The 23,137-nt window shown below is 37.1% G+C and overlaps 1 protein-coding gene across 2 annotated transcripts in view; it reads right to left on the bottom strand.

Moving 5' to 3' along the window:
* The window catches only part of LOC131431532 (cardioacceleratory peptide receptor), a 236,366-nt gene that overhangs the window by 133,747 nt on the left and 79,482 nt on the right, over positions 1 to 23,137 (bottom strand). Inside the window, exons 2-4 of one of the 2 annotated variants that reach the window (XM_058597315.1) lie at positions 22,526 to 22,643; positions 3,366 to 4,006; positions 3,171 to 3,299 (exon numbers count right to left, since the gene is read on the bottom strand). In XM_058597315.1, the coding sequence (XP_058453298.1) occupies positions 3,171 to 3,299; positions 3,366 to 3,923 (687 nt within the window). In that variant the 5' untranslated portion in view covers positions 3,924 to 4,006; positions 22,526 to 22,643. The remainder of the gene's footprint in view (positions 1 to 3,170; positions 3,300 to 3,365; positions 4,007 to 22,525; positions 22,644 to 23,137) is intronic. The other variant, XM_058597314.1, reaches the window with a different exon arrangement.

Raw genomic sequence — 23,137 nt, 5'->3', positions numbered from 1 at the left:
TATTCATTATTTACACACAATGCATCCCTTCCCTACGACTTGGAATATGAGGAAGTGCCGGAATACAATAAAATTGACTTTGAAGAAGTCAAGTGTAGACTAAGTATAATAAATTGGCGGAACATACTGAGTACAGAAGGAAATGTCGACGTCGATGTAAACAAATTCTGTCACATTATAAACAAAATATTAGCCGAAACTTTGCCCATGAAAAGAAGAAGAAAAAATCATAACAGCAAATTACCTGTATGGTTCAATTCACTACTAAAAAATTTGAAAAATAGGAAACAAAAAGCACACAAAACTTACAAACAAGAAAAAAGTGATGCTCATCTTCAAAATTACTTAAATCTATGCAATCAACTCAAAATAGCCATTAACACAGCACACGAAGAATACAACCGCAAAATTGAAAACGAAATAAAGACTTGCCCTAAGAACTTTTTTAACTACACAAAAAGTAAACTAAAAAGCAACAATTTTCCATCTCAAATGCACCTCGACGAACATGTAGGGAAAAATAGTACAGAAATCTGCAATCACTTTGCAAATTTTTTCCAAGAAGTATATACATCTTATTCAGAAACTGACCGTGACCGTGAATACTTCTCTTTCATACCTGCATTTTCCAACTCCATCTCTGTAAACTATCTATCAGAACATGGCATTTCGACAGCACTGAAAAACTTAGACGCCTCAAAAGGGCCTGGACCTGACAGTATACCACCAACATTTAAAAAAAAATCTTGCTGAAGAACTTACAGTACCACTACAACTACTTTTTAACTTATCACTTAATAAATGTACTTTTTCTAAAGCATGGAAATCTTCTTTTCTTGTACCAATATTTAAATCTGGTGCAAAATGTAACATTCGGAACTACCGTGGAATAGCCATTATCTCATGCATTCCAAAATTATTTGAAAAAATTGTAAACGAAAAACTTTTTCATCAACTTAAAAATGTAATAACAAACAAACAACATGGCTTTTTTAAGGGCCGCTCAACTACAACAAATCTCTTAGAATTTATTACATTCACACTGAATGCAATGGACGCCGGCAACTACGTAGAAACTCTTTACACTGACTTTAGCAAAGCTTTCAACCGTATTGACATACCATTACTTTTACACAAACTACAAAAATATGGCATAAAACATACTCTTCTGGAATGGCTCAAATCATACTTAACGAATCGTGTACATGTAGTCCGCTTCCTTTTCATTTTACATATAAACGACATTTCCTTCATACTCAAAAATCTGAAAGTGTTTATATATGCAAACGACATGAAACTTTTCATGGAAATTAAAAATATCAACGACACTGTAATACTCCAGAACGAAATCAATCTATTCCACATTTGGTGTTGCAAAAGTCTACTCCAACTCAATGTAAAAAAACTCAATAACTTTCAGTAGGAAAAATGAAACTATATCTACAAACAAACATCTAGGAAATCAACTTGTAGAAAAATGTAAAATTGTACGAGATTTAGGTGTAATCTTAGACTCCAAGCTCACTTTTGTGGAACACTACAATACCATAATCAATAAAGGAAATAGCATGCTGGGCTTTATTAAACGCTTCAGTCATAACTTTCAGGACCCATACACAATAAAACTAGTATACACTACATATGTCAGACCTATTTTGGAATATTACAGCCTAGTATGGAATCCATACAATATTATTTACGAAGAACGCATCGAATCTATTCAAAAACAATTTCTTTTATATTCAATTCGTAAATTAAACTGGACAGCATTCCCTTTACCACCATATGAAGCACGCTGCATCCTCATAAATATTCAAACAAACAATCAAACAAAGTTGAATGGAACGGGTTCTTGTGAACAATTTCTGTGTAGGTCTATCGCCAAAACCCGTCCCACAAACAATTAAGTCATAGTAGCACCTACACCGAAAATCGAGTTTACTCTTTACCCTTTTTTTTTTTGTTTTGAGGAGAAATCGTGCCTTGTCGATGAGCTAACCAAAATTAGTGGTTAGTAACTGAATCGTTATCTACTCAAACTTTGACTTGGTCATAAAAAAATAGGTAGCGATCATTGCCAAAGTTGCAATGACAACACTTTGAGAAATCTTACATTTGCCTAAAAATTTCGGAGATGCACTTTAATTGAATTTGGGTAGGTTTCGACCCAAAATTAGGTACCGCCTGGTAAGAGTGTAAATATTATGAAAAAGTCAACCGATCAAATGACAAACAACTAAATTCATAAACTCCAGTTATGTTATTTGGTCTTAAGTACAACCGGAAAACTAATAGCATGAATTTTGTCAGAAGCAGAATTTGACAATTTTCCAAGCGCCTGTGCCATTTTCCGTATTCTATCACTTTTCGCACTCATGATGGAGCACGAGCACGAGGGATGTGTACACGCAGAAAACTTTCTCCATATCTCTAGAGTTCAATTGTGAGTGATTCTCAAAACTGTCGCTGTCAGCAGCATCTATGCAGTAAATAGGAACAACGAAAACTCGGGGAAACCTTTTCCCATTTATCTTTGTTTGCTTTTTTTTCGTTGAAAGCCGGTAATACTAAAAGAGCCTATTGTTTTTGTTGCTATGCTATGGACGAGCCCGTGAACGAAACTTACGGTGCTTTGTGCTAGTGAAATGTACTTTTGAAAAGTCATATTTGCAAGAGTCGCTTAAGAAAGTGATTTACGATGTGCGATGCAAGAAATAGTCAAATCGGATTTGTTCATTTTTGATTACTTTGTCGAAGAAAATAAGTAAGCTTTTAAGGCTGTTGTTTTGGGAATGTAATCATTTCTATGTTAGCTTAAGAAAGAGTGGCATGTTTTATTAAATGGCGAACAGATTTTCAACTCTTTTGAGATATTTTTATTACACCGGATTATGGTTCTCTAGGCTCGCAACCCTACAAACTCGGTTGGGAATGTACTTCTAAGAAATGACTTCATAAATTGATAACACATTTAATAACGATTTAATGAGCCACTTAAAGGGGATAAAAGTAAGCACATTTTCACTTTGCTGTTCACGACAAAACTGTTCAGTGACTGTACTCTCATACATTTCGCACACACTCACATCGGATGAGTGCGGAACGGCGTCATTGTTTGCCAACATGCAGAAAAATATCCTGTAGAAAATCTGAAAATAAAGCAAACTTACCTCATAAAAATAAAAGGAATTTATCTCTTCGCTCGTCACGTTTTCGTTTGCCGTTCCGACTTTGGTGGCCGCGACAGCAGCGGATATGACGGCACCAGTTCCGCTGGTCGATGTGGGCGCTAATAAGACCTGTAAAATTTAACGATTTGATATAAAATCGGCGCTTTCGCGGCGATCAAAAAGTTGTTTGCCTACCTGCGAAAGTGCCGGGGTGATGCTCATACTCAGCGCATCACCTGCCCCAGTGGGACCAGAAGGTCGCACAACACCCGCCACCCCGCCGCTGGATGCCGCCCCCGGATCACCACAGACCAGTGCGGGCACGCGGCCACAAGAAATGCCGACACCAGCCACTCCACTCACCTCGATGACAGCACTTTGCTCGGTTATCAACAAACTGCTACTGTTATCACTAAATCGCATAATAAAAGTGCTGCTATCGTTTGCGTTGCGGTGATTTAGATTTACGATCTCGGTCCCGCCCCCCTCCAGGGGTAGTTTGATACCTTGCCCCACGCTAAGTTGCTGGCTATGATGAACTGAACCACCAGGTCTTACTCCCCCAATATCGGAGGCGTCGTCATTCCGACATTGATGGTCTCGTTCGGTGGCAGCATGTTGGAATCCGTATTCATGCTTGGCGTTCCCAGAAAGTTGCGTGAAAGCTGTGACAGATTGGTATGCTCCAGACTCCAGATGGTGATGAAACGCAACGTATTTGCGTAAGTATGCCCAGGTGAGAAGTGGCAGCATTGTTTCATAACAGCGCTTACCGGCATTGCATCAATGGGCGGCGTGGGTTGGCAAGCGGTAGCGTCTTCCGAACGGTTGATGATCTGGAAATGAATAGAAGGCGAAAAGTTTTGATTGTGATATATTACATTGAAAATGTGTATAGGAAGACAGCCTAAAGGAAAATGATTTTCTATTGAATTAAATTAAAATCTCGTGTCCGCTCCAACTCCCTGCTATGGATGCTAGTTCCTGAAGCTAACTCTCTTTGTTATGAGGGCGTTGTTTTCAACAATATGTTAAGCTATGATTACATAATTTTGAAGTACACAGTATGTGATTAAAGAAATTAACTCACTTACAACACTTACAGCTCAGTCAATTTTATATCGATTACTAATATTCTTTTCACTTTTGATTGGAAATATTTCTACGTACCGATTTGAATGTATCAAGCCACTTATTCAAAATGAAGTAGTATGGCGATTGATTTAACTGTTTGTTTGAAAATAGCTCGAACAACCCCATCGTGCTGATTCTTATAGTTTTCGAAGTACGAATACAATCGGAACCCGTTAAAATTTCGTTGTATTCAATAATAAATATAATTCTAGTTACGAGTTCTCTATAGAACCGATAATTTGACATTCCGTCAAACAGGGAATGAAACGCTGCTTATTGTAGTTTGATTACATTCTTACGAATCTTCTACCTTGCAAATTATATTGTTGAATAAAAAAAATTCTTACGAATCAGTTCACTTATGCTGGTGTTATCGCATGAGAAAGGATATGAACATTGCTTAAACCGTTAAATCTGACAGCGAATTGGAACCAAAGAACCAAAAATTTCGTTTTCAAGCCCATTGTATGCAGATGACAGTTGTGCCACCGTGATGGTTCGATCTCGACTGGTACTCGATTTTATCACAAAAACGTAGCTAGTTATAGTGATTTTGATGTGGAACACATTTTTATTTTGTATATAGGGGTGCAAATCAGAAACTCAAGAAAAGTACACGTAGAAATGTGGTCAGGTTTTAAACACTTACAGCTTAGTCTATTTTGCTATTACCGTGCGAAATCCAAGTCTGGAAACATATTCTGTTTTCAAGGTCAAATGTGACATATACTGTCAAAAAACTGAAAATTTTGACATAAAACTTCGTATAACTCAAAAAGTAAACAACCGATCTAAAAACCATTAGCGTTCTGGGTGACGGGGAGACCTTTCATTTGCGACTAGTGTGATCAAAATCGGTCCAGTCATCTCTAAGATCATTCATATTTTTGCTAATTTTACCCTGTTACTCTCGAGCCGAAAGATCGATCCATATTATCCAATTCATAAACAGACTATAGGACCAAGACTATTCAATCGAATCTAAGATTATGAAAATCGGTTCAGCCGTTTCTAAAAATATGGAGTTTTTCGGTTTGGAGTACACGATCACTGTTTTTCGATACTTCCGGAATCTGGTACGAAGATCCGGTATACCCAAAATCAATGTATTTGGTCATCAACTAATCACATCTGTCCAATTCAAGAACTATACGGCTATTTGAGTGTAGTCCGTAATTCCGGAACCGGAAGTCGTATCCGGATGAAATTGAGTTGAATTATATGGGGTTGTAAAACCTTTCATTAGAACCTACGCTAGTAAAAATTGGATAAGCGGTCTCTGAGAAAATCGATTGCACGTCTTTAGTTCACTTTGCACATTTTACCCTGTAACTCCCGAACCGGAAGTCGGATCTGAATAAAATTCAATAGCAATTTATGTGACTGTAAGGCCTTTAATTTAAATCTTAGTTGAAGAAAATCGGTTGGGCGGTCTCTGAGAAAAGCGACTGCACTTTTCCTCCTATTTTGTGCACATTTTACCCCGGTACTACAGAACCGGAAGTCCGATCCGGGTAAAATTCAATGGCACCCTATGGGATCAAGAGAACTTTTATTTGAATCTAAGTTTGTGAAAATCGGTCCAGCCATAACCGAGAAAATCGAAAGTGTATAGTTTTGTTGCATAGACACACGTACACAGACATTTGCTCAGTTCTTCGAGCTGATTCGAATGGTATATGACATTCGGCCCTCCGGGCCTCGGCTAAAAAGTCGGTTTTCACAGTAATTACATAACCTTCCTATATGAGAAAGGCAAAAAAGACGACAGTGTATTTATTTTCGTTATAACTTAATGAATGAGAGAAGTTCAAGAAACGATGCGATGGATACTTTATTCTACTTATTAGTGTGACTTAAACTATCAAAACTATTTGAACATAGGATCGAAAAGAATTGTTAACACAAACACAGCCGGATTGTAAGCAAATTCAATAATTATTACCTAAGTTTGAGTTATGCAGTGTTCTTAAAAATGTATTGGTTTTACTTTGTTCGGATCCGAAAACATTCTGTACCCTATGTTCAGTATTGGCAGTGTTGGGAATCGAACCCAGGAAGGCTCCGTTCCTGTGCCTGTCCCGCTTCCAAAATGTAATCTCTTCAAAAAACTACAAGGATCAGCCCCATGGGGTTGTCCGAACCATTGATGTAGAACAAGGCAACCAAAATTTCGAATGATCTACAATCAAACAGTTCAATCAATCGTCACAGTTTTGAATCCGCAATTACACGAGAGCCTGCTTAGATTGATCTTGACTAGGAACCAACACCGAACATTGTTTATCATTAGTATTTGTTTTATAGCCGACGAAATTACACCAATATAACAAATGTCTGTAATTATATCTTTGTACATACTTGCGATATTAATTTCGATATTCAAGCTTCTCTTCGCCAAGCTTGTGTTCAAGTTTTGTATGCAAGCAGTTATATTTATAGCGCTAAGTTTCTCTACCATTCTGCGATTTCTGTTGAAGCGATAAACTTTTTCTCATTATCAATCGAGTTCATCTTATATAAATTTGAAATTAATCTTAAGCACTCAAAATTTACTCTGCGGTAGTTGTCAATTTCTCAGGCGAAGCGGCATAACATGGAATTTCATTCGAACTTGCATGATACAAGATCAGAGCATACCAATTAAAGCTTCAAATCTTTTTACAGCACTTTTTGTCTTGCTGGCTAGCAACAACCCACCTCTAGCATGCTACGCGTAGGACTGAAATGTTAGGTAGAATTTCGCTTTTATTTATAGATTCGCTTCGTTTGTGCATCGATTGACCAATCAGAGCGATGCTTTCCCTTTGATATATCGTTTACTCCTTCAAAACCATCGTCTATGGCAGGGAAATCCGATATGCCGGAGATTTTTAGTAGACAAAATAGGACACTGTTTGCTACCAATCAAAATTTCAATCATATATAATTGAGAATACGTGGCTCCATACATTCAAATCGAAACATAGAAATATTTCCAATCAAATGATGAAATAATTTTAATAATTGATGCAAAATAGACTGAGTAAGTGTTTAAAACCTGACCACGTGTACTTTTTCTTGAGTTTCTGATTTGCACCCCTATATACAAAATAAAGATGTGTTCCACATCAAAATCACTATAACTAGCTACGATTTTATGATAAAATCGAGTACCTGTCGAGTTCGAACCATCACGGTGGCACGACTGTCATCTGCATACAATGGGCTTGAAACCGAAATTTTTGGTTCTATGGTTCCAATTCGCTGTCAGCCATAGATTGTTAAAATCCGTCCATTTTTAACGGAGGTATCGACATCGACATACTGATTTAAACTACTTGCAGCAATAAATGTTGGAAGAACATAACACCCATATACCATTCGCATCAGTTCGTCGAGATCAGAAAATGCGTGTGTGACAAATAATTTCACTGAAGATGAATCAAGATCAAATGAATTTATCTGACTTCGGTTACTCCGATTTTCGAATTCCGGTTCCAGTATCTCAAAACTCAATCGTTTTCTCAAAAAAAGCCAGATCAACAAAGACAAAATTAATTAATTTTATCCAATTCTGACTTCCGATTCCGAAATTACAGGATGATGAATTTTTAAAATTCAAACCGATATAGAAAATGAAAAGCTTTAGAGTTGGACTCAAAACTATTGCAATTTATTCGTCGTATGGCCATACGAATCGGTTTGGGTTATGCTGGTTCCTGGATACCGGCTCTGCTCTCGGCCTTAAATAACCGGAAACTCTAAAGTGGAACTTACTTCGACATATCATGGAATGTTCAATCGATTGTCACACTTTTAGATTCAAATAGATATTATTTCTGACGACGGCCAGTAATAAGCCGTCATTCGTTTACGCCTGAGAGGTCAGAAATAATATAACACCTGTATTATATTATTTAAGGGTTGCCTAAATAGTGCAAGCTTTGCGTCTGCTTAGCGGCTTAAGTTGAACTACTAGGCACGAGATTGCAGTTCAATTTGAACTGCTTTAAGCAATGATGAGCCGAAGGCGAAACGCGAAGAAATGGATTAAGGATTTTCTACACTAACTTTTCTCGGAGATGGCTAAACCGATTTTCACAAGCTTAGATCCAAATGAAAGGACTTAAAAAAGGTCCCAAGGATTAGATTGTCGCCCCCTTAAAACGTTGCGCCCGGGGCGAGTGCCCCCTTCGCCAGATATCGTCAAACGTTAAGGAGTATGTTTTGGATGATACCTGGAATAGGTTGTTAGGCGAGTCTGATGCGGTACTTTTACATGCGCAAAGATTTAAAGATCATCCAAATTCGTTACAAAAAAATTTCCCGATATTTTTTTCAAACCACCGTACCTCGAGAACCGTAGCATATAGCAAAATTTTAAATGTTATCTTTTTCATTTTGCGTTGTATCATAAAATTTTGTTGGAAAATGCACAAAAAATTTTTGTCATGATTTTCAAAACTTTACATTATTTTGAAAATATGTAACTGTTCAAAATAATATTTCTCTATTCTAGAAATTTGACAGTATTTTACTTTAGACACCATGTTTTTTTGAAATATTTGAATTTAAGATGTTCTTTTAAAAACGAAAGTCAAACAAAAAAAAATTAATCAACAGCTCTAAATTTTGTAACATAGTTCTTATTATTATCTAGAACATTGCGATCGGTCCCACCGTTTCTGAAACATATATTATTGAACATTTTCAAAGCATTTTTGCTTAGTCCCTTCCCAAAAGTAAGGATAGAGTAAAAAGGACAAATTAATGATGCAATTTATTTCGTTTGGCCACGAATACCGCTTATGCAAAATTTGAGCCAAATCAAAACAATACAAAAACCAAATTTCAAAAAAATCTGTCATTAGCGGTGGAATTGGTCTATTATCTATTTTGGTCCACAGTAATCATTTTGCACCACAATTTTTCCTCTATAAATGACAAAATATTCACATCTTTACCTTCGAAAATTATGTTATTTGACAAATGTGTATTTCTTCTGAATGTAAAGAATTGGTTACTGTTATTCTTCATTATTTTGATTAATTTACTTAAAAGGTTAAAGCCGGGGATAAATAAATGACATTAATAATAATAATTTACTTAAAATAGGTAAAGCTTTTGCTGAGTTCGTCAAAAGAAATGTTAGTAGTTTAGAAATTTTAGAGTTTAAAAACCGCGTCAGTAAATGCTTCGTAACTTTTACAAAGCATTCGCCGATAATCCGTCAGCTCAGATTGATGACCGTAAGATTGAAAAATTTTCATATCGTTGAGCAAAAATAGAGTTTTAAGTATAATAGTTCGAGGTAGCCAAATCATGTGAACAAGGAATCCTAAACCGTTGATTTTACCTATGGTAGCGATGCTCATGTTCTTCATGGAAGATCATTTCACAGCGATTTCGGTGTTCAATCGCTTCATTAATGCACGCTAATACTAATTTTTACTGTTTTGAGATGACATACTCCCAGAAAACCAACATCTTTCCGGCCCATTGAGCTTCACTACGAGACACTCGTGCCGCCTCGAAGCACTTGTACCGACATCTGTCCCTTGTCGGGTAATCATTCTGTTCTCTAGCGTATAATAATGAATCCTGTCAAACATGTATTCGGAGTGCGCTTGCGTTAGTCTTTTTAGTTATCAACTAGCGGACCCCTGCACACTTCGGCATTCAGTTGTGCCAGTACTTCCTATACTTGTTTCCCTTATTTCTGTACTTGGTTTTGTACTTTCTGCACTTGTTCCTGTACCTTCTTTATTTTTTTCTGAACTTAGCTTCTGTACTTGTTCCTTTTATTTCTGTACCTGTAGCTGTTCCTGTGAATTTCTCACAGCTCAAAAATTATCTTTGGATGGAAATTATTTCGAATACTCTTAAATTAGAATAATCGAACGACCCTCATGATTGCTCGAGATTCGTGGAGTAGAATGGTAAAGTGTTCTGTAAAAATGAATCATCTAACAATTGTTTGTGATTCGAACTCAACATTTTTCCCCAAATCAGGCACACAGCAGTTTTTTCCTGCTCTTAAAAGTCCCAAATGATTCAAGCAAAACACAACAAAATCAGTTTGACGGTTTATGAGCAAGAGAGTGAATCATTCGAATAGGTAAAACATGTCGATGAGTTCCCAAATCTCGGTTCAATCGATGAAATTTAAAAACAGAAACAAACGGGATGGTTTGAGTACATTGGACGAAACTGTTCATAGTTACTCAAATGAAAATAATTTGAAATTTCGGAATACTCTGAGTTGATATAATTCAAATCGCGTTTGGGCCAATTGAAGACGAACTTGCAATTTGAAGCAATTGACGAAATGTGGAGGTCGTTTCGAGAAAAATTTACACAAAATCCCGTCCAAAAAATCATTCAAAAGTATACCACTGGAAATGCTTATGAAAAATTTAGCCGAAAGAAAACAGAAAACAACCTTCTAATTTGAATGGAATCGTTCTAAAAAGTAGAGAGCTGAACAGTTTTGGTGTTTGAGTTAACGGTCTTAATTTGAAGTGGCAGCTGAGGTGTGCTGATCCTGTTGTCTCAGTGCATTGTGAAAGCAATAATTATATCTATCAAGAAGATACAACTCACATTTCTGGAATTTTAGGAAAACAACGAATTATAAAAAACTTTAATCACTTTCTTTTCTTATAGTCGTTTTATAATTTGACTTCATGATATTGAACTCAAATTTAAATATCGGAAAATGGAAACCTGTATGCTGTTCGTTTGGCGCCCTTACTTAAGGGCTGAGGACAGTACCGTAAAGTGGTAGGTTTTTTGCTATTTTCCCGTTTCAAATTAAATTTTCTTGGAAACGGTGCAGAATATAGAAAAACCCACCTGACAATGTCTTCGAAATTTGATTGAGAATATTCTGTGAAATGTGGCGACCCGGTACAGTTTGCTCATATACGAGAGAGTACAAAAGAAATATGATGCGCTAAGGGAATTGAGCGAGCCACGTGGTCGATTTAAAACTCAACACGCGACCCTCTGTCCTCAGCAGGGCTTGTATTGTGAATCCTCAAACGAACGAAGCAACAAAAAATATCTGCTGTGAACACTTTGCTTGACATAGCTGAATGAGAGACCTATATTAGAGAGAAACTGGATGCGTGAGAGTATATGCTACTGAGCAGACCAATTCCCCTTGCCAAGTAAATTGTCTGTGCTCTCATTCTCAGTTAACACATGAACTAAGCAATCCATGACAATGTAATGAAATGAAGGGTTCACTCTCGTTAGTATTGTACGAGAAAGAAGACCTTGCCTCACGGTGTGCTACAAGACGCGAAGCAACGCCATATAGGCAATGTTTACGGTTTATTTTTAAAAAGTAGGTTTACAGAAATCATTTTTAACATAATGTTCGCATTCCAAGACCAAATTTGATCACATTTCAAACAGACTTTAAACATTTTATAGCAGAAATTTTGCATTTGAGCCCATTTTCAAAACGATCAATTTGTTTCTTGGCAGTTTACACTGTGTATATATCCTAGAAACACTAAAAGCAATGTTCTTTAAATTAATATTCATCGGAACTAAAAGTTATGAAACTAGTTTCCTCATAGGCATCTACAATATGAGAACCATTCATCAAATGCTAACCTCATGAAGCATAGGTCTCAGCAAGCGGGCATATTCATGAACTAATGAACGAACAAAGCAGCTCTCCTGGCTTGGGTTGCGCTGTGAATTCTACCTGACATACGAATGTGTGTGAATAACACAGATGGTGAAACCCTTTCGTTCATATTCGTTGCTTCAATATGCAAGCCCTGGTCCTCAGACCTTAAACATCAAAATCCGTATCGCAAGTATGTACAAAGATATAATTGCATACATTTGGGATATTGGTGTAATTTCGTCGGCTATAAAACAAACAATGATCGGTGTTGGTTCCTAATCAAGATCAATTTAAGCAGACTCTCGTGCAATTATGGATTCAAAAGTGTGCCGATTGATTGAACTGTTTGATTGAAGATCATTAGAAATTTGGTTACCTTGTTCCACATCAATGGCTCGAACAACCTCATGGGGTTTCTCTAGAAATATTCACATCTTCACTTTCGAAAATTGTGTTATTTGACAAACGTGTATTTCTTATGCATGTATAGTATTGGTTACTGTTATTCTTTATTATTTCGATTAATTTACTTAAATCACTCGGCGAACGATTTGAAATAGGTATAATTCGACAAAAGAAATGTCATTTTAGAGTTTAGAGGCCGTGTCAGTAAATGTTTCGTAACTTTTACAAAGCATTTGCCGATAATCCGTCAGATCATTGATAGATGACCGTAAGTTTGGTAAATTTTAATATCGTTTAGTAAAAATAGAGACTTTAGTATGTGAGGTTTAAGGCCAGATAATAGTTCGAGGTAGCCAAATCATGTGAACAGGGAATCCTAAACCGTTGATTTTACCTATGGTAGCGATGCTCATGTTCTTCATGTAAGATTATTTCACAGTGATTTCGGTGTTCAATCGCTTCATTAATGCATGCTAATACTAAATTTTTACTGTTTTGTGGTGCTGTACTCCCAGAAAACCGAAATCTGGCGTATAATAATGAATTCAGCCAAACATGTATTCGGAGCGCACTTGCGTTCGTCTTTTTTGTTCTCAATAGGTATATGTGCGGGATCCAGTGGCAGAATATACACAGATAAAAATATTTTGGGAATTTACATCTATTTTCATGCACATATTTAGAGCAGGTAATTAAACATAAAGTTACTTTACAATTCTGTAGGTTTCAATAGAATTTAATTGCAAACTAAGCGTTAATTGAAAGATACAGTTATATTCATTGAAAGTTCAATGCAATCCAATTCAGTTTTGCATCGATGAAGGTTTTCAATCAAAATCTCGATTCAACCCATGTCTATTACATGTCGCTATTGATTTACATGTCGTGTAAATTTCATTATTTCTTTCTGTGTATTTCACATCTGCAGAATCTTGCCCTAAAATGGCATGGTCGCAGCTCGTTTTCTTCCCCCTCTCTGGATACGTGCCTGCCCCTTAATGATTAATACTCGTTAGAATCGTGTACATATTTTGAACACCGACCCCATATTACACAACAAACCGTTGCAGTAACCAGAAAATAAAATACACTTTACACAGTAGTTTTTTATGCGAATGTACGTACCGCATAAAAAAACCTTAGTGTAGTTCTGTTAGGTTTTTAAATCAGTCTAATTGATAAGAAATTAGTAGAGCGAAGCTATTTATGGATTTTTTGCAGCCCCAACATAGACTCTTTGAGGTTGGAATGTGTTGAATTCGAGCCCATTCTCTTTGATTGCTGATAAATTACCCGATGATGATTTATTTTCCGACTCCGCTGAATATATGCAAAGAGGATATGTCCCTAACTGAATTAACGATGGCGTAATGTATGATGATAATGCGACGCATTGTGGGCAACAATCACTGATTTCTTGCTGGTGAAACCGTGTAAAGAGTTGGCGTGAACAAGTGAAACACGATACTGTCGGCCGGCTTAAGGTGTTAGCTGTTGATATTCACCCAAATATTTCGCGTATATGCAGTTGCGTCCCAACAACACGTCGCCTGTCCTCTCTGGCTCGACAGACAACGACTGGCAACAAAACGCTAAATACTCACCATACGAATCTCATTTGGCCAGGAATAAACGAAAGGAAGCGCAAAAATTTACAATAAAACAAACTGCCATCTAGACATCTTGACATCGGACAAACCCCAAGCTGCGATTTGACCGTCGCGCCACTACGCCAAAACGACACTCTTGCGGCGGAATGTTCGCATTGTGCCGTGCCACCAGCCGCTGCGCAGTGCCGGCTTCCCCGATGTTGACGCACTACGGGAAGAGTAATATCGCTGTCAGATGCTTTCACCAAGTTGGGCAGAAGGTGGATATCAATTGACAATGGGGAAATGGACCAGAAATTGAGGACAGTGACACCCTTTGGCAACGAGTACCGCCGTCGCCCCCGTTGGTCCCGAGGACTATTGTCCTGTGGCTTGGAGACATGGAATAATTGCTGTGCTATCAACCAAACCGCTGCGACCGCTGGACTAATGGATTGACAATTCATCACTTGGAATGCACTGAACGTTACATTCTGCTTTTAATTTGCTGAAAACTGTGCCTCTCACTATCGCAGTATTTTGTGCAAAGTTATTTTATTCGACTCGTTAATTCGAGTATGCGAACGTGCAAGTCTAAATACATCTATTTTCCAACTCAGAATAATCAATGCAGAAACGTAGATCAATGAGGAACCTTCTCGGAAGTGAAACAAAAATCGCAAAGTATCGAATCAAATCACATCAACTTCACAAACTATAGACGCTTTTCAACACATTACTTCTATAAACTAGTATTCGGAACAGAATCGTTCAATTAGAAAAAAAAACTTCAAAGTGAAAAACACAAACTTTGCGTGTCCGTTTAATTGAAATGTAATGGAAAAATGTAAATCACCGTGGCTGCTGTTGATGCGGTTACATTCACCGTGCCATTCCGGACCGAAACCCACGGTCTCCGAAGTACATCTGACAGAAATTGCTTGTGTTTTGTCGGTCATAACGTTTCGCGTTTTACTAAATGGCGTCAATCGCACATGGCGGGTCGCGGCGAGGACGGCAGGGTCGTTACCCGGCGTAAACAGCCAGTTTGTAAAAGGGAACCAAGATTAAGCACTTGACATATTCTGAATTTGTCAGCCGAGTGTCATAAACGACAGCAGCGAATTTACGATCGGTACTAATTTGCGTGACTCTGAGGAGCAGATGGATGAGAGAACGTGTGCCCACTGCCAGTGACGAAACAGTTCCAAGAAATCTGTCATCGCAAAGGAGAAAATGTTCGGAAGGTTCGGCTTTCACGCGGCTACTCGGCAATGTGGTGATGTTTAATTTGGAACCAAAAGAAGGTTGAATAACACATTTGCACTTCAATGGTTCGCAACTGAAGCTAATAGTTGTTCATTTCCTACGAGCGCTCTTCGAAAATATTGGATCTCATTTGAGAGCCAGTGAAACTAAACAAAAATTATATTTGAAAGTTTCATTGTTTGTATAGGGGAAATATGTGGGAAATTTTCTACAGCACAAATTTTAATTTTAAACTAACAAACTTATTTAGGATCAATTTAAAAAATTCAACACAAACAGTTCATCATTTTGACACCTTTTACAAAGAGACGGAAAAGCTCACGATCGCAATACAACTAAATCTTTTGTTATTTTCCTAAATGAGATTGATTATCATGGTCCGTCAGCAATGAATATACAACAATCGAGCAATGACACATGCACTGAAATACGCAGTATAAGCACTAGCATTGGAGGCTGCCCAAGTGTCGCTACTCCGTTAATGATCATGATCAATTGAGTTAGTAAAACGGTTTTGCTGGAACCACATACGAGGTCTGTTGAAAAAGTTCCCGGAATTTTTTAATTGCGCGCGTCTGGAGAGTCCGGTGGTCAAAAATTTTTTTTTATTGTGTTGGTACATATGTCCCTAATGTATGGTGAAATTGGAAGAATTGAAGAGTCAAAGAATTTGTATTAAATTTTGCGTGAAAAATGAAATAAAGTGTAACCAAGTGTGCGAAATGTTACAGAGAGCCTACGGTGAGTCTGCTATGAAAAAAACAAGTGTTTACGAGTGGTATAAGCGTTTCCAAGATGGCCGCGAAGACGTTGAAGACGACGAACACTCCGGTCGACCCAGCACGTCAATAATCGATGAAAATGTGGGAAAAGTGGAAAAATGATTATGGATGATCGCCGAATCACTATTAGAGAAGTTGCTGATGAAGTTGACATATTAGTTGGCTCATGCCATCATATTTTTTCAAATGTTTTGGGCATGAAACGAGTGGCAGCAAAATTCGTTCCAAAACTTTTCTGGCTTATTCGTGATTTTTTGGCTAAAAACAAGACTTTAATCATGCCCCAACCTCCTAATTCACCAGATATCGCTCCGTGTGATTTTTTCCTGTTCCCAAAGTTGAAGAGACCCATGAAAGGGCAGCGTTTTTCATCGATTGAAGAGATAAAGGCACAATCGCTGAGAGTGCTACAGAGCATTACAAAAAGTGACTATCAGGGGTGTTTCGAAGACTGGAAAAAACGCTGGCATAAGTGTATTATATCTAGGGGGAATTACTTTGAAGGGGGCCATATAGATGTAGACGAATAAATAAATATTTTTTTAGAAAAATTAGAATTCCGGGTACTTTTTGAACAGACCTCGTATATACTGGAACAACTGATTTATACCGACACCAGTCACGTCCGAGTACAGATCTACTTGGGTAGGGAAGGATGGTTTGTTCGATGTGCTACTACAAACCGAAAAATCCTCTGCATTTACACATGCATCACAGCAAAGGGTAGTTAGTTAATCAATATTAGCCTTAGCCGGCTACTGAGAATGCGTTGAAATTGTATAGTGTGCACGGTGCACAGTGGTTTGAATCGACAAAAACGTGAACTTAATTCTCTAGCTGTTAAACCGTTGATCCGATATATATAGTTCCTTTGGGGAACTCATTTACAAAAATATATCTAGTGATTTAATCACAATAAAAATGTGCAAAGCCTACTACGATAAAAGTTCATTTCAACAACTTTTTTCAGTTAAGAGATAGAAAAACGATGTCTTCTACAAAGTTTTAGAACTTCTAACGAGAAAATACTTTGCCGAAGAAGCTATAGGTCTAACACAGAAAGTTTCGGATATATGAAGCATTTTCGTTTAAAACCACTTAAAATCAATTTTTTGTACATAACTTTTTTCGCAATTATTTTTAGTGTCTACTATGTTCGAGACAATTACTAAAATCGTAAAATTACACATTTTCGTTGAAGACTGTGGACGGTTTGGCCTTTCCCTAAAAAGTAATTTAACATTTAAACTTTTATATACACTAACTTTAACTACTAATAGGAAGGAGGGTCGCAGACCAAAAGGCACATACATATACTTTTCGGAAAGCTTAAATCAAATAATATAAAGTTACGAAGTGTGTAGGGTGGCCTTTTTAAATTGTGTGAATGAGACAACAAAATATAGAAAGCTTTTTGGACCATTTTCTTAGGAAAACTTACATTGTAAATTGTTTATCTTCATATCATGCGTTTTTTGGTGATATCAACCGAAAAACTACCTTTAGGCAACAACTTTTGCAAGAAATTGCAGTAGAGGTATAAAAATAGAGCATTAGTTTTAACACCAGACGAAAAAGAAGATTTTTCACTATAGCTTACTATTATGACCTACTCTCAGCGAGTACCGAGTCTTTCGGAATTCCTCTTCAGCGAATGACCTTAAGGTGGTTTCACTATAATTGAAACAAAAGTCTTTTTTGATCCACCTAGTGATGTAATGATGCCTTTCTCATATATTATATTTTCAAAAATATCATTAGAAAATTCTGTAAAGAATTTTGAATAGAAACTTTCTTTGGTATAAATTAACATAATCTTTTACATTTGTAAACAGTTATGTCAAGTTAATAAGAATTTTTCTTTATACGCATCGTCGCACTAAATGATTGAACACACTTTATTTCTAGAACCAGAAGTCGGACCCGGACGAAATTAAACAGCAACCTATGAGTCTATGGGAATTTTTATTTGAACCTGTTTGAGGGAATCGCTCAAATCATATCTGAGAAAATTGTGTGAGTCTCGTTTCAAACTTTTTGCCTTTCTCATATAGAAAGGTTATACAATCACTGTGAAAAACCGACTTTTGAACCGAGGCCCATTCGACTCAGTTCGTCGAGTACGCAACATGTGTGTGTGTGTGTATGTGTGTGTGTGTGTGTGTGTGTGTGTGTGTGTGTGTGTGTGTGTGTGTGTGTGTGTGTGTGTGTGTGTGTGTGTGTGTGTGTGTGTGTGTGTGTGTGTGTGTGTGTGTGTGTGTGTGTGTGTGTGTGTGTGTGTGTGTGTGTGTGTGTGTGTGTGTGTGTGTGTGTGTGTGTGTGTGTGTGTATGTAACGTTTTTTGCACTAACTTTTCTCGGAGATGGCTGAACCGATTTTCAAAAAACTTAGATTCAAATGAAAGGTCCTGAATATTATTTGGATCCGACTTCCTGTTTCGGAATTATGGGGTAAAATGTGCAAAAAATTATGAAAATAGGTGCACCAACTTTTCTCAGAGATGGCTGAACCGATTTTCACAAACTTAGGTTCAAATGAAAAGTTTACAAGGCCTATGAAAAATTCCTGAATATTATTTGGATCCGACTTTCGGTTCCGGAGTTATGGGGTAAAATGTGCAAAAAAATGAAAATATGTTTTCTAACTTTTCTCATAGATGGCGCAACCGATTTTCACAAACTTAGGTTCAAATGAAAAGTCTTGTAGTCCCATACGTAACTCCTGAATTTCATCCGGATCCGACTTCCGGATGCGGAAATATAGGGTAAAGTGTGTTAAAAATTTTAAACCATCACTGAAAAGGGCGAAAAACCGTAAAAAGTTTTCTAAATCGAACTCAAATCTTCTCCAATTGATAGTTTTTATCAGCAGACGGTCAAACAAACCGATTCCGGTTATTGTTTTAAGAATCGAAAAAAAATATTTTGAAGAATATAATACTGATAGCATGATTGATATGCGAAAGGCATCATTACACCACTAGGTGGATTAAAACAGATTTTTCACCACTATTTTCGGTACTTCTGGAACCGATAGCTTGTAACCAGTATAGCCGAAGTCGGTTCGTTTAGTAAGTTACTAATATAGCCTACAAATTGAATCAGTTTTAAGCCAAATCTAGAAAAAATGGACCTTTTTTGCATCGTCGCTCTAAATGACGGTGTGCAATTTTAAACACACTTTACGTGATATAGAACACTTAGCCCTCTGGGCCAATTTTCACTAGTTAATTTTTCAAGTGATTACATAAACTTTCTGTATGAGAACGGCAAAAAGTGTACTTGCACAGTTCGTGTTCGCATCTCATCCGACACAGTCGAAAATTGCTTACGGTCGAGACGATAGAAACAAAGACAATACAGTGTAGTGAACAATAGAGTGTACGAAATGGGCAAATTCGACTAAACAAAGCCTGAACCTTGGCCTACAAGATTAAATTCAATTTGTATAGATTTCAAGCGCTGCAAAGTTAGAGCAACAAATCTTACTTAAAGAACGAATGCATTCAATTCAACAAGGCGTCTAACTGTGTGTACATTATGTTCAAACGTGAAAGAGATGCAATTGCATTTGCTTCGGTTTATAACGGGGTGCACAGTGTTGATCATGACAATGTTAAATATAAAATCCCTGTGTACTTGGTGGACAATGCCATAGAAGTACGCGTGCATGACCTTCCCCCGCAGACCAGCGATCAGTTTGTTCGGGAAAGTATGTCGCTGCGCGGTGAAGTTCTTTCCATCGAAAGGGAAGTATGGCGGAATTTTTTTCCGGGTATCCGGAGTGGCGTGCGAGTGGTACGTATGCAACTACGTAAAGCAATTCCATCTTACATCATTTGTGATCAAGACGGGATACTTCCGTGTAAAACGCTGATTACGTATGAAAATCAACTGGTTACATGTCAGTTTTGTGAACAACCTGCACACTACGGCAAACCTTGCACTGAAACTGCGAAAAGGACATCTTCAAACAAAAACAAGGACAACCGCCCAACAACGGAAGCTAGTGAGCGCAGTACTCCTGTTCCACCATCAAACCAACCAGCAACTGCAATTAATGGACAACAAGGCGCGTCTACAGCAACTAACAACGAACCCAAAACTGCGAATTACAAGAAAAACGAAGAAAAAAGGCGGGTGGGTAATGTCAGAGACATAACTGGATGTCTTGAATACGAAGACAACTGACATGTTCCTTAACACTTCCGAATACCAATTAGTTGATCAATTGTATGAAATTGTATGTAGAATTTGAAACGATGCACCTAAACTAAAGTACAGATTAGTTAAATTTAACATTCTGAAAAACAAATATTATGAAATAACCAGTATAGTATCCTTATGATAAAATAATGGTGGTTCTGAAAAGAACCTTTTATGAAAGCGTTTGTGATGGAGAGTGATGAGTTGAATTCGAATTCCGATGGATGCCGCTGACTTCCGTCATCTAATTCCAGGCTAAACTGTTGTACGTGGGTGCGATACTGATATGGTTGGTGTAGATGTAGCGTTTACAACCGATTATAATCTTTCAATAAAGAAAACATTAATTCGCTGGGTTGACCAATGATACAATAGGTCTAATTTATTGAACAAAATTATCAACATGCTATAGGGATTCGTTTCTAGCATTCAAAGGGGTCAGATTGCGAAATTCTTTACGACATTAAACTCTGGAACATTTTTCGCAAAAACAAAGAAAGCTTCACTTGATCTCGATTACTGTGAATTTCATAAATCTAACCAAGCTGTTCTAGATTTTCACTAAACTGAGGATATTTATCTTTGATTTGCGAACAACAAATATTAATAGTTCTTTAGAAAACTTTTGAGCCATTAGAACGGCTGATTTTGTGTAATGCTCTCCACCGTTGTTTTTTCATCAATGCAAATGACTGGCAGCTGTGACGTAATCGCTCTTGTCGGAAGCGAAACTAGCTTTGCAAACGACACAAAATACATCTGCTCGCAGTGGCGATAGAATCCAAACTAATCCAATTTTTGTTAAGAGCCTTCTTTTTACGTGATTTCGTTTGTAGCTTTTTTACCAATGCGCGGCCCTAAAGGCTATAAAAATAGCCGCATACAGAATTTTAATGTCGATCATTTCATTTCGTTTCTAGCATTCAGAAGGACCAAATTGAGGAACTCACAACGATATTCATAACTTTTCGGAACATTTTTCTCGAACGATTTGTTGTACAGCAGCAGATATTTTGTTCTCTTCCTCAGAACGCGTTCTGATTGGCTGGTGTTGACATGGGTCAAATGAGACAGGTTTTCAATAGTGTACTATTGAAAAACTTCAATGTTGTTGCAATACACGTTCAAGTTGAAAATTTTCGATTCTATTGGTAGTTAGATTATATAAATCCTTCTACATATCACTGAGCTATGTGCTTTCAAAATACGAGAAAGGCAAACGCGCCTTATGAATTATCCTCTTTGATACTTGTTTATACCAATAATTTCAGAAAAGTTTAATTTTGAATTATTTAAGATTATGTCACACAACTGATAATTTTATCATAAAATTGTGAACATATTTCCGATGGCGTGTAGCAAAAATTATATTGATTCGTGAGATACATCAAGAGATATTCACGATCAAAAACTTATCACTCTTTCAGAGGGTAAATTTTGAAAAGGCACCCCATAGTAAAGTAAGTCGTATTCACGACAAAAACGGAAACCAGCAACGATACCACCGATGCGGCAATGGAGGACAAGACGAGCAACAAACAAAGTGCCCCTCAATCATCGCAAGATAAAAATGGAAGCTACTCTCCCCCTAAAAAAGGGTGACAACGAGATCCAACGGTAAACAAATTATTTTATCTAATAAAAACATGGCTTAATTGGCCACGTAAAGCTTGTACGCGAATTGGCCTGGATAAAAAAAAATATAAAAAAATGTACTTTTATAGAAAAGCATCGTTATCATGATTTTGTAATAACACTACCATGTAGGTACAAACTAATTAAAAGATATAGAAATTGACATTTTTTTCACCTAAAAAATATAAATTTAAATGTGGCAACTCTGCACGCTATACGAAATTGAACAAAGCACGCTGCGAACGGAACAAAGCCGCACGTACCGGCGAGTACTACCGGAACCGGAAGTCAGATCTGGATAAACTTTTCGGGGACTTTTTAAAGAATCCTAAGACCTTTTATTTGCTTCTTAGTTTGTGAATATCGGTTAGGAAATTTCCGAGAAAATTGAGTGCGAATTTACTCATAAATTTGCACATATTTCCATGTAATTCCGGAACCGGAAGTCTGATATAAATGAAATTCAAGAAAATTGTATTAGGCCATAAGACCTTTCATCTGAAATCAAGTTTGAGAAAATCGGTTCATTCATCTCTGAGAAACGTGTGTGATCATTTTTTTCTTTTTTTTTTGGTGCATATCACCCTGCAATTCCGGAACCGGAGGTCAGATCCAAATGAAACTTATGATTATTTATCATTTGAATCTAAGTTTATTATTTATTTTATTTTTATTTGAATCTAAGTTTATTATTTACATACATACATACATACACACAGACAGACATTTTGTGATCCCGACGAACTGAGTCAAATGGTATATGACACTCTGCGCTTCGGGCCTCGGTTGTAAAGTCAGTTTTCACAACGAATGCATAGCCTTTCTATCTGAAAAAGACAAAAATATCATAATTCTTAGAACTCCACACAGCCGGCTGCCGTGAGTACAACCATCTTTTCGCACATTCAATTTTTCTCGTCACCCTTTTAATTGACAATCGTAAGTGACATAATATCACCATCAATAGCATAATCACGCGTTCCACGATGCGAATTTAAGTCGCTATCCGCTTCCTAACCGGAATCATAGAATATGGGTATACTTTGCAGTTTAAATATTATTGTAGTATGGCCTAGTTATACACGTATGTCATTATCGTTTGAACTGCGTTTTATTTCATGTTACTTAACAGAAACAGTGCTAACTCAAAATCTGTTGTTACTGATGTATTTAGCCTTAGCCACTAAGTGTTGCCCGGTGGATTTGACGTTTCCATCATAAAGTTTAACATTTTTAAGCATTACCATCTTCAGAACTAAAAATGGAATTGAATCCTGAACACTATCGTGCAATGATTTACTACGATTTTCGTCGTGGATTA

This window comes from Malaya genurostris, chromosome 2, assembly GCF_030247185.1.
Source record: "Malaya genurostris strain Urasoe2022 chromosome 2, Malgen_1.1, whole genome shotgun sequence".
In the NCBI taxonomy this organism is placed as follows: domain Eukaryota; kingdom Metazoa; phylum Arthropoda; class Insecta; order Diptera; family Culicidae; genus Malaya; species Malaya genurostris.
This window is presented reverse-complemented; position numbering and strand designations above follow the sequence as displayed.